The sequence below is a fragment of the Salvelinus sp. IW2-2015 genome, linkage group LG4q.1:29 (assembly GCF_002910315.2).
Source record: "Salvelinus sp. IW2-2015 linkage group LG4q.1:29, ASM291031v2, whole genome shotgun sequence".
In the NCBI taxonomy this organism is placed as follows: domain Eukaryota; kingdom Metazoa; phylum Chordata; class Actinopteri; order Salmoniformes; family Salmonidae; genus Salvelinus; species Salvelinus sp. IW2-2015.
Genome location: NC_036842.1, coordinates 60448846 through 60461567, shown reverse-complemented (window position 1 = coordinate 60461567; position 12722 = coordinate 60448846). Strand labels below are relative to the sequence as shown.

The following is a 12722-nucleotide window of genomic DNA, read 5'->3' as shown; positions in this document are numbered from 1 at the left end:
CGCGACAATCACCCACAAACAAACAATGTGAAACCACCTACCTTAATATGGTTCTCAATCAGAGGAGATGAAAACCACCTGCCTCTAATTGAGAACCATATCAGGTCACCCATTTACCAACATAGAAACACATAACATAGAAATGCCCACCCACACTCACACCCTGACCGACTAACACATACAAAACAACAGAAAACAGGTCAGGAACGTGACAATGTCAGAGTGATTAGAAGGACAATAGCACAGGAGGTTGGTGGAACCTAAATTGGGGAGAACGGGCTCGTGGTAATGACTGGAGCGGAATAAGTGGAATGGTATCAAATACATCAAACACATGGTTTCCAGTTGTTTGATGCATTTGCGCCGTTCTGGACATTATTATGAGCCATTTTCCCCCTTAACAGCCTCCACTGGACAATAGAATGTGGAGTAGTAGGCAGTTAGCAAGTTTGGTAGGCTACTAATGACCATCAGAAGCGTCAGAGTTTGGAAAAGCCTAATTACCGTGACTAAACGGTCACGTAGAATTTGACTGCCGTCATGACTCGTGACCACCGGTGTGGCGATAATAAGGTCACCGTAACAGCCTTACGCCTGGTATCTATTACCATACCCCGTTCAAGGGCATTTAAATATTTTGTCTTGCCCATTCACCCTCTGAATGGCACACATATACAATCCAAGTCTCAATTGTCTCAAGGTTTAAAATTCCTTCTTTAACCTGTCTCCTCCCCTTAATCTACACTGATTGAAGTGGATTTTCACATCAATAAGGGATCATAGCTTTCACCTGGATTCACTTGGTCATGGAAAGAGCAGGTGTTCATAATCTTTTTTACACTCAGTGGATTTGTCTTGAGAAAAGCTGCTAACCTTATGTTACTGTAAAAGGGGCCATGCTTACAATCTTTAATAACCTAGAATGGCCTGACTAAGGCATAGCGAAGACACGGCTTGGCGTGAGAGGCTCCATCCCAAATGGCACCCTATTCCCTATATAGTGCATTACGTTTCACCAGAGCCCTATGGTGAAATTGGTGCCATTTGGAACACATAGAGTCTCACTAATCCTCAGGATGACACAAGTAAGCTGCCTCTTTTTAATAAGTTGCATCAAGATGGACTTGAGCGGAGCCAGAGATGATTCATGCTTGTTTCCGGTATCAGTGCCTCATCAGCAGCACATGTGTGGAGGACAGGATTCTGTTTTAAACATGACCTACATGACACAGGGACTCTGATAAGCTTATTTAACACATCTCACGAACATCTGTTTCTGTCTACTGTTACTTTGGTCTCCCTTTGCCCCTGTTTGTGAGTGTTTGTTTGTGTGTGTGTGAGAGAGAGTTTGTTGTTGTCCAAAATATGTTGTCTATATTATTCTTTGACTATGCATTAGTGCCTCTTACAGTAACTTTTGTCTTGGTGTTCTACAAGGAAAATACCTTCCCTCTCATATCTGGGTTAGCCTGAGTACTGCATGCACCAGAGAACTGCTCTAGAGCCAATTCCAATGTTTAGCATAGGAATGGCTGAGGTCCCCTGTCCTCTCTTCTCACAGACAGACAGACATATGCTACCGACGTTCTCCTTACTGTATTTTAGCACAGCTACAAAGTATTGTTCCTGTATACAAAATAAAAACACTTCTCTGTCCTTCCCCCAGACAACTGCACAAAAAATGCTGGGCTGTATGGGTCTTATTTGGGGTTCCTACTGAACCTTCATACAGCTCTGACCTCATTATTTTACCCCAGTTCTTCTCCTCTCCTCTAACTCCATTCTACAACAGTGACACACTGAGTCAGCTGACATGGGTTGCCATCTCCTGCAGTAGCGAGGACCTTTGTAAAGAATTCTGACCCGTTGACTTTTTCCACATTTTGTTACGTTACAGCCTTATTCTAAAATTGATTGAATAAATATTTTTCCTCCTCAATCTACACACATTAATCCATAATGACAAAGCGAAAGGTTACAGTACCAGTCATACCTTTGGACACATCTACTCATTATTTTCTCTTTCTTTTTACTATTTTCTACATTGTAGAATAATACTGAAGACATCAAATCTATGAAATAACACATATGGAATCATGTAGTAAGCAAAAAAGTGTTAAACAAATCAAAATATATTTTATATTTGAGATTCTTCAAAGCAGCCATCCTTTGCCTTGACGACAGCTTTGCACACTCTTGGCATTCTCTCCACCAGCTTCACCTGGAATGCTTTTCTGACAGTCTTTAAGAAGTTCCCATATATGCTGAGCACTTGTTGGTTGCTTTTCTGCGGTCCAACTTATCCCAAACCATCTCAATTGGTTGAGGTCGGGTGATTGTGGAGGCCAGGTCATCTGATGCAGCACTCCAGCACTCTCCTTCTTGATCAAATAGCCCTTACACAGCCTGGAGGTGTGTTGGGTCATTGTCCTGTTGGGTCATTGTCCTGTTGAAAAACAAATGGTAGTCCCACTAAACGCAAACCAGATGGGATGGCGTATCGCTGCAGAATGCTGTGGTAGCCATGCTGGTTAAGTGTGCCACACATGCAGAGATCATCCGTTCACATACTCTACGCCTAACAAAGACACCGTGGTTGGAACCAAAAATCTCACATTTGGACTCATCAGACCAAAGGACAGATTTCCACCGGTCTAATTTCCATTGCTCGTGTTTCTTGGCCCAAGCAAGTCTCTTCTTATTATTGGTGTCCTTTAGTAGTGGTTTCTTTGCAGCAATTCGACCATGAAGCCTGATTCACACAGTCTCCTCTGAACAGTTGATGTTGAGATGTGTCTGTTACTTGAACTCTGTGAAGCATTTATTTGTGCTGCAATTTCTGAGGCTGATAACTCTAATGAACTTATCCTCTGCAGCAGAGGTAACTCTGGGTCTTCCTTTCCTGTGACGGTCCTCATGAGAGACAGTTTCATCATAGCGCTTGATGGTTTTTGTGACTGCACTTGAAAAAACTTTAAATGTTCTTGAAATTTTCAATTTTTACTGAACCTTCATGTCTTAAAATAATGATGGACTGTCGTTTCTCTTTGCTTATTTAGCTGTTCTTTACTTAATATGGATTTGGTATTTTACCATATAGGGCTATCTTCTGTATACCACCCCTACCTTGTCACAACACAACTGATTGGCTCAAACACATTAAGAAGGAAAGAAATTCCACAAATTACTTTTAACAAGGCACACCTGTTAATTGAAATGCATTCCAGGTGACTACCTCATGAAGCTGGTTGGGAGAATGCCATTGTCTTATTTCATAGTTTGATGTTTTAATTATTCTACTATGTAGAAAATTGTACAAATAAAGAAAACATTGAATGAGGTGTGTCCAAACCTTTGACTGGAACTGTATAAAAAAATAAGAAACAGAAATACCTTATATACATAAGTATTCAGACCCTTTACTATGAGACTCGAAATTGAGCTCAGGTACATCCTGTTTCCATTGATCATCCTTGAGATGTTTCTACAACTTGGAGTCCACCTGTGGTAAATTCAATTGATTGGACATGATTTGGAAAGGCAAACCCTGTCTATATAAGGTCCCACAGTTGACAGTGCATGTCAGAGCAAAAACCAAGCCATGAAGTCGAAGGAATTGTCCGTAGAGCTCCAAGACAGGAATGTGTCGAGGCACAGATCTGGGGAAGGACACCAAAAAATTATGCAGCATTGAAGTTCCCAAGAACACAGTGGCCTCCATCATTCTTAAACGGAAGAAGTTTGGAATCACCAAGACTCTTCCTAGAGCTGGCCGCCCGGCCAAACTGAGCAATTGGGGGAGAAGGGCCTTGGTCAGGGAGGTGACCAAGAACACGATGGTCTTCTAGAGTTCCTCTGTGGAGATGGGAGAACCTTCCAGAAGGACAACCATCTCTGCAGCACTCCACCAATCAGGCCTGTATGGTAGAGTGGCCAGACGGAAGCCCCTCCTCGATAAAAGACACAATGACAGTCCGCTTGGAGTTTGCCAAAAGGCACCTAAAGGACTCTCAGATCATGAGAAATAAGAATCTCTGTTGTGATGAAACCAAGAATGAACTCTTTGGCCTGAATGCTAAGCGTCACGTCTGGAGGAAACCTGGCACCATCCCTACAGTGAAGCATGGTGGTGGCAGCATCATGCTGTGGGGATGCCATTTAAGAATAAGGCTGTAACGTAACACAATGTGGAAAAAGTCAAGGGGTTGAATACTTACCAAATGCACTGTAGATACGTACTTAGTGTGTGCCCTGTGCAGATACTTAGCTGTAGTCAGTGTTCCTTATGTAGATACTTAGCTGTAGTCAGTGTGTCTTATGTAGATACTTAGCTGTAGTCAGTGTGCTTTACGTAGATACTTAGCTGTAGTCAGTGTGCCTTACGTAGACTTAGCTGTAGTCAGTGTGCTTTACGTAGATACTTAGCTGTAGTCAGTGTGCCTTACGTAGATACTTAGCTGTAGTCAGTGTGCTTTACGTAGATACTTAGCTGTAGTCAGTGTGCTTTACGTAGATACTTAGCTGTAGTCAGTGTGCTTACATAGATACTTAGCTGTAGTCAGTGTTCCTTACGTAGATACTTAGCTGTAGTCAGTGTTCCTTACGTAGATACTTAGCTGTAGTCAGTGTGCTTTACGTAGATACTTAGCTGTAGTCAGTGTGCTTTACGTAGATACTTAGCTGTAGTCAGTGTGCCTTACGTAGATACTTAGCTGTAGTCAGTGTTCCTTACGTAGATACTTAGCTGTAGTCAGTGTGCTTTTATGTAGATACTTAGCTGTAGTCAGTGTGCTTTACGTAGATACTTAGCTGTAGTCAGTGTGTTTACGTAGATAACTTAGCTGTGGTGAATGTGTCCGGAAGAGTTTGATGAGCTTAAATAGGATTTGAGTTTAGAGAGGGACCAATATAGCAAATGCATACCCTTGCATGTACAGTGTCTTCGGAAAGTATTTATACACCTTGACTTATTCCACACTTTATTGTATTACAGCCTGAATTCAAAATGTATTAAATCTTTTTTTTATCCGAACACACAACAAAATGTGAAAAAAGTCAAGGGGTATGAATACTTTCTGAAGGCACTGTAAGTATGTGTACAAACCAGACACGAAAACACAAAAGTGGTAGAATTGCCCTTTAAGACTTTGGAGCTCTTGGAAGAGTGCGCGTTGGGTATGAATGTTGTAAGCATGGGTGTTTGAACATTTGTTGGCTGCAAATTGTGTGTGTGTGTGTGTGCGTGCGTGCGTGGGCCAGCCTCCAGTTCAGCCTCCTGGTCTCTTTCCGGCTGTCCGCCAACACTGTTGGCATAATGCGGAAATTGCTCCCTCCCTCCCTCTTCTCTCTCTCTCTCGCTTGCTTTCTCTCTCTCTTCCTCTCATAATGCCTTTCTCTAACATCCCTCCGAGAGTAGGCACGGCCTCCATGGCCAACACATCGATCTAGGATTAGGCCAGGCCTCCATGGCCCACACATCCCTCCAGGATTAGGCCAGGCCATGGCCCACACATCCCTCTAGGAGTAGGCCAGGCCTCCATGGCCCACACATCCCTCCAGGAGTAGGCCAGGCCTCCATGACACACACATCCCTCCAGGAGTAGGCAGTCCTCCATGGCCCAACCCATCCCTCCAGGAGTAGGCAAGGCCTCCATGGCCAACACATCGATCTAGGAGTAGGCCAGGCCTCCATGGCCCACAACATCCCTCCAGGAGTAGGCCAGGCCATGGCCCACACATCCTCCTAGGAGTAGGCCAGGCCTCCATGGCCCACACATCCCTCCAGGGTAGGCCAGGCCTCCATGGCCCACACATCCCTCTAGGAGTAGGCCAGGCCTCCATGGCCCAACACATCCCTCTAGGAGTAGGCCTCCATGGCCCACACATCCCTCCAGGAGTAGGCCTCCACGGCCCAACACATCCCTCTAGGAGTAGGCCTCCATGGCCACACATCCCTCCAGGAGTAGGCCAGGCCTCCATGGCCCAACACATCCCTCCAGGAGTAGGCCAGGCCTCCGTGGCCACACAATCCCTCCAGGAGTAGGCCAGGCCTCCATGGCCCACACATCCCTCCAGGAGTAGGCCAGGCCTCCATGGCCCAACACATCCCTCTAGGAGTAGGCCAGGCCTCCATGGCCCACACATCCCTCCAGGAGTAGGCCAGGTCTCCATGACACACCACATCCCTCCAGGAGTAGGCCAGGCCTCCATGGCCAACACATCCCTCCAGGAGTAGGCCAGGCCTCCATGACACACACATCCCTCCAGGAGTAGGCAGGCCTCCATGGCCCAACACATCCCTCTAGGAATAGGCCAGGCCTCCATGGCCCACACATCCCTCTAGGAGTAGGCCTCCATGGCCCACATATCCCTCTAGGAGTAGGCCTACATGGCCCAACACATCCTTCCAGGAGTAGGCCAGGCCTACATGGCCCAACACATCCCTCCAGGAGTAGGCCTGGCCTCCATGGCCCAACACAGGAGTAGAGAACTAAGTGAATAAACAGGCAGATGACACACAGATATTCTGTTATGAAAGCTTATGGCCTAGTTACACTTTCTATTTATCTCCCTCTGTCAACCACACACAAACACTGACAAACAGACAGGAAAGCACGCACCTACACACACACACACACACACATATTATTTATTTATCTCTCTGCGTTGTTAGGAAGGACCCGTATGTAAGTTTTTCACGGTTAGTCTACACCTGTTGTTTACGAAGCACGTGACAAATATAATTCGATTTGATTTGACATGCACACGCACATACAAACAGATGCACACATGGTTTGAAAGAGGGATGTACTGTTTATATAGCCATGACACCATTCAAATTTCCATATCCATGTGTGATTTCCAAGAGCAACCATCTATGTAGTCCAACCCTTGTTTATCCCTAAATAAATACTCCCTGAAGATATTTACTTCAAAGAAACACAATGTGATATATAGCGCAATGTTACCATAGTCTTTTATTCTGAAAAAATATATAAACACAACATGCTACAATTCAAAGATTGTATTGAGTTACAGCTCATATAAGGAAATCAGTCAATTGAAATTAATTCATTAGGCCCTAATCAATGGATTTCACATGACTGGGAATAGAGATATGCATCTGTTGGTCACAGATACCTTAAAAAAAACGTAGGAGCGTGGATCAGAAAACCAGTCAGTATCTGGTGTGACCACCTCATGCAGTGCAACACATCTCCTTCACATAGAGTTGATCAGGTTGTTCATTGTGGCCTGTGGAATGTTGTCCCACTCCTCTTCAATGGCTTTGTGAAGTTGCTGAATATTGGCGGGAATTGGAACACGCTGTCGTACATGTCGATCCAGAGTATCACAAACACGCTCAATGGGTGACTGGTGAGTATGCAGAACTGGGACATTTTCAGCTTCTAAGAATTGCGTACAGATCTTTTGATGGAGGCGGATGAATGGCACGACAATGGGCCTCAGGATCTCGTCACGGTAACTCTGCATTCAAATTGTCATCGATAAAATGCAATTGTGTTCGTTGTCCGTAACTTATGCATGCCCATACCATGACCCCACCGCCACCATGGGGCACTCTGTTCACAATGTTGACATCAACAAACATACTGCCAAATTCTCTAAAACAACGTTGGAGGCGGCTTATGGTTGAGAAATTAACATTTAATTCTCTGGCAACAGGTCTGGTGAACATTCCTTCAGTCATCTTGCCTTTTGCGTGCTCCATCAAAACAAGGTGCACCTGTGTAATGATCATGCTGTTTATTCAGCTTCTGGATATGCCACAGCTGTCAGGTGGATGGATTATCTTGGCAAAGGAGAAATGCTCACTAACAGGGATGTAAACAAATTTGTGGACAAAATTTGGAACATTTGTGGGATCTTTTATTTAAGCTCATGCAACATGGGAGCAACACTTTACATTTTATATTTTTGTTCTGTGTATTTCGTCAGTCCAATCAGAAAGTGAAAGCCAGTCTTCATCCATTAGGGGATACATCCACAAACTAAGCCCTAGTAAATGCTATTTGGAGATACTATAAGCTCTCCATCCAGCTTAACCCAAAGCTGACCCTCTACCAGCCTCCTGAGAATGCTGTGTGTATGCTGTGTGTATGTGAGAATGCTGTTAATTGACTACAGCTCAGTGTTCAACCCGCACCATAGTCCTCTCCAAGCTCGTCACCAATCTCAGGATCCTGGGACTGAACACCTCCCACTGGGTCCTGGACTTCTTGATGGGCTGCCCACAGATGGTGAGGGTAGGCAACAACACATCCAACACGCTGACCCTCAACACGGGGCCCCCCAGGGGTGTGTACTTAGTCCTGTCCTGTACTCCCTGTTCACCCACGACTGTGTGGCCATGCACGGCTCCAACTCCATCATCACGTTTGATGACGACACAACGGTAGTATGCCTGATGTGGTGCCAGGACTACATCTCCACCTCAACGTCAGCAAGACCAAGGAACTGATCGTGGAAAACAAGGGGGGGGGGGGGGGTGCTATCCACATTGACGGGATGAGGGCATCCTCATCACTGATAACTTAACATGGACAGCACCTCTTGCCCTCAGGAGGCTGAAGAGATTTGGCATGACCCTTAAACCCTTAAACTTCTACAGAAGCACCATTGAGAGCATCTTGACTGGCTAAATCACTGCCTGGTATGGCAACTGCAACGCCCTCATGACGCAAGGCCCTACAGAGGGGGTGCAGACGGTCAGCACATCACTGGTGGCGAGCTCAAGCCATTCAGGACATACACAACAAGCGGTGTCTGAGGAAGGCCAGAAAAATGCCAAAGACTCCAGCACCCTGCCATAGACTGTTCTCTCTGCTTCCGTTCTGCAGGCTTACCAGAGTATCAGGTCTCGACCACAGGCTCTGAGACAGCTTCTAACCCCAAGCGATGGGATTTTTAAACAGATAGACGATAGCTACCCACTCCACACACACCTACACTGACACTGTTGCGCACTTCACATACTCACACCACGCACACCACACACACCACACACACACACACACTCACACACACACACACACACCACACACACACACAACACACACACACACACACACAACACACACAACACACACAAACACACACACCACACACACACTCAGCACCACGCACACACCCACCCACCCACCCACTGCTTATCCTCCTGCCATATTGTTCACTATAATTATTATTTCTCCAGCTACTAGTCACTTTCTCCTAATCCCTGCCTACATGTACATACAGGTAACTGCTCAATTTAAGAAAACTATGTAAAGTGTTTTAGGGTGTTGGGCCACCACGAGCCAGAACAGTGTGTCTGGAACTCTATCGGAGGGGTGCGAAACCATTCTTCCACGAGAAATTCCATCATTTTGTGTTTTGTTGATGGAGGGGTAAAGCGCTGTTTCAGGCGCCATTTTAGGTTGAGATCTGGTGACAGAGACGGCCATGGCATATGGTTTAATAAATAATTGTCATCCTCATCAAACCATTCAGTGACCACTCGAGCCCTGTAATTGGTGGCATTGTCATGGTAGCAGAATAGTGACCAAAATAATGGCCTTCCCAGCATTTTTATACATGATCCTAAGCATGATGCTTAATTAACTCAGGAACCACACCTGTGTGGAAGCATCTAATTTCAATAAACTTTTTATCCCTCATTTACTCAAGTATTTTCATTATTTTGGCAGTTACTTGTATCTACCTCAGCTACTCGAGTATCCCTGCACATTGTAAATGTGGTTCTTCCTCTCTTATTTCCTATTTCTTTTTGTGTTGCTATACTATCTTGATATTGAGTACTGTACTGTTGGGAAGAGCTTGCAAGTTAAGCATTTCACTGTACTTGTGCATGTGACAAATAAAACTTGAAATTTAAACACAGACTGCTGTAGTAAGGCCTACACATGGACCTGCTGCTAATAAGGCCTACTAGTAAGGCCTACACATGGACCTGCTCCTAATAAAGCCTACTAGTGGGGCCTCATTTACACCTTCCACTTAAGTCCGCCCCTTTCCACACAGTTGTCCACATCCTCATCATGGCAACTCCCTTGAAAAGTGTTCTGTGGACGCAGAGATTTAGGGACTGGACGTACGAATTGGATAATTTAATTTGAGTTGACCTAGAGGACAGCGTGGAAGTGGAAGGTGTAAATTAGGCTTAAGGCCTATACATGGACCTGCTGCTGGGTCTTACCTGGACATGGCGATCTCAGCCTTCTGATTGGCGATGTCCGCAGCCTTTTCGGCCGCGTCCACAGCCCGGTCCACCTTCTCTCTGATCTTACTGGCTCGGAGGGGGATTAGGTTCTTCCTTTTGCCGCTCACCAGGACGTTCTGCTTGTACTTGCCCTCCTCCTTGGTCCCGTCAGGGAAGGTGGTGCAGCCGTACCCGTGCCGCTTGTTTCCCACCCACTCGCCCTCATAGTGCAGGCCGTCCGAGCGCCGGCTCACCCCACAGCCCGTGCGCTTGTCGTTCTTCCACTCGCCACAGTAGGTCTCTGTTGCCGTGGCGTCCACGTCGTCCTCGGCGACGGCCAGCTCGGCTTCGCCCTCTCCCAGGCTGATGGTGGAGTTGATGTCAGAGTTGACAGAGCTGACCGTGCTCATGCCCGCCTCACTGCGGAACGAGCTCTGCTTGGAGCGCTGGCTGGCCAGGGAGCTCTTGGACTCTGACTTCCTCAGTTTGAGTCCGCTGAGGATGGAGCGACCTCGGAACAGACCCTTTTTCTTGCCCTTCAGCAGCTCTGCCTCGCTGTGTGCAGTGAGCACGAAGCCCCCCCGCGACACTGCCGGACTGCCGGTGGAGCCTGTCCCGCCCACACTCCCCACGCCGGCCCGGTCCGCGAGCAGAGCCGTCCCGTTACTGTGCTCCGAGCGCAAGGAGTTTATGGAGGTACGCAGCGGAGAGCGGATGACGGCTGCCATGCCGTATGGCACACTCTGCCGCATGCCGTATCCATGCCGCATCCCCCCCACCCACTGGCCTTGGTACGTACCTGCAGAAAGACACAGAGACAAATGTTACAATGCATGCCACTATGATATAACAGCATATCAATATCAATACATAATTAATTTTCATATATTTCAAGGACAACCACAACACTAGTGAGAAAGATCTGGGCCTAAGGTGTCTGGGGGTCATGTTTGTTCACCCTCACAGTGAGACCTTGTTGTATCACATTGTTAGCATTGAGACACCAGACCACCAGTAACAGGTCAGTTGTAGGGCTGAACTCCTGGGCAGAGAGCAATGATATTATCCCCTTCGACTCATACCCACTCTTTAGGTTCTTCAAAAGGGAATGGTATCATTGCTAGCAGACAACAAAATACACTACACGACAACCGTCCACTCACTTAATGCTTTATAGAACAATACCAAAGCTCCCTCTATGTCTGCTCTCCCTTTCATTCCCCGTTTATAGAACAAACCAATCAATCCTTTTCTCCTCCAATCTTTTTAGCACTTACGTCAAAGCTCTTCCTTCACTTTCTCTGAACACTGCACATACAGTGAGCTCCAAAAGTATTGGGACAGTGACAATATGTGTTGTTGTTTTGGCTCTGTACTCCTCTGTACACTCTCTATTTTGAAGTGCTGACTGTCAGCTTAAATTTGAGAGTATTTTCATCCATATCGGGTAAACCGTTTAGAAATTACAGTACTTTTTGTACATAGTCCCCCTCGTTTTAAGGGGCCCAAAAGTTTTGGGACAAATTCACTTACATTACTTTCACTTTCATTAATGCAACACCATTAAATGTTTTCCTCCACACTTTCCTGAAAGTCATATTTGGGGAAAAATGTGATGACATGCTTTTAATGTGTTCCGGCCATTGAGAGGGGGGAGAGAGAGAGAGAGAGAGAGAATTGGGGAGGGAGGAGTCGTTTCATATCTCAACAAAGAGTCTACCATGTGTAAATCCCTCTGTCGGGACTCAGCTGATAGAACTACAGTAATACTTGCTGCCCAGCATTGTCTGCATCTTACCTGAGACAATGAGTGCTTCAACTAGGGATTAAAACATGCAGTACTTTTTATTTAACTAGGTAAATCAGTTAAGAACACATTCTTATTTACAATGACAGCCTACCAGTACCAATACCACTACTACTACTACCAGTATCACTACTGCTACCAGTACCACCACTACTACCAGTACCACCACTACTACTACTACCAGTAACACCACTACTACTACTACCAGTACCACCACTACTACTACCACCAGTAACACCACTACTACTACTACCAGTACCAACACTACTACAAGTAACACCACTACTACTATTACCAGTACCACTACTACTAGTACTACCAGTACCACCACTCCTACTACTACCAGTACCAACACTACTACCAGTACCAACACGACTACTACTACCAGTACCACCACTACTAGTACTACTAGTACCACCACTACTAGTACCAGTACCACCACTATTACTACTACTAGTACCAACATGACTACTACTACCAGTAACACCACTACTACTACTACCAGTACCACCACTACTACTACTACCAGTACCACCACTACTACTACTACTACTACCAGTACCAACACTACTACTACCAGTACCAACACTACTACCAGTACCAACACTACTACTACTACCAGTACCAACACTACTACCAGTACCAACACTACTACCAGTACCAACACTACCAGTACCACCACCACTACTACTACCA

General features: G+C 45.9%; 1 protein-coding gene across 2 annotated transcripts in view; it reads right to left on the bottom strand.

Annotated features, from left to right (window-relative positions):
• jph3b (junctophilin 3b) overlaps nucleotides 1–12722 on the bottom strand; it is a 48176-nt gene that overhangs the window by 18269 nt on the left and 17185 nt on the right. For both annotated transcript variants that reach the window (XM_023985227.2, XM_023985228.2), the window contains exon 2: nucleotides 10217–11018. In XM_023985227.2, coding sequence (XP_023840995.1) covers nucleotides 10217–11018 — 802 coding nt within the window. The remainder of the gene's footprint in view (nucleotides 1–10216; nucleotides 11019–12722) is intronic.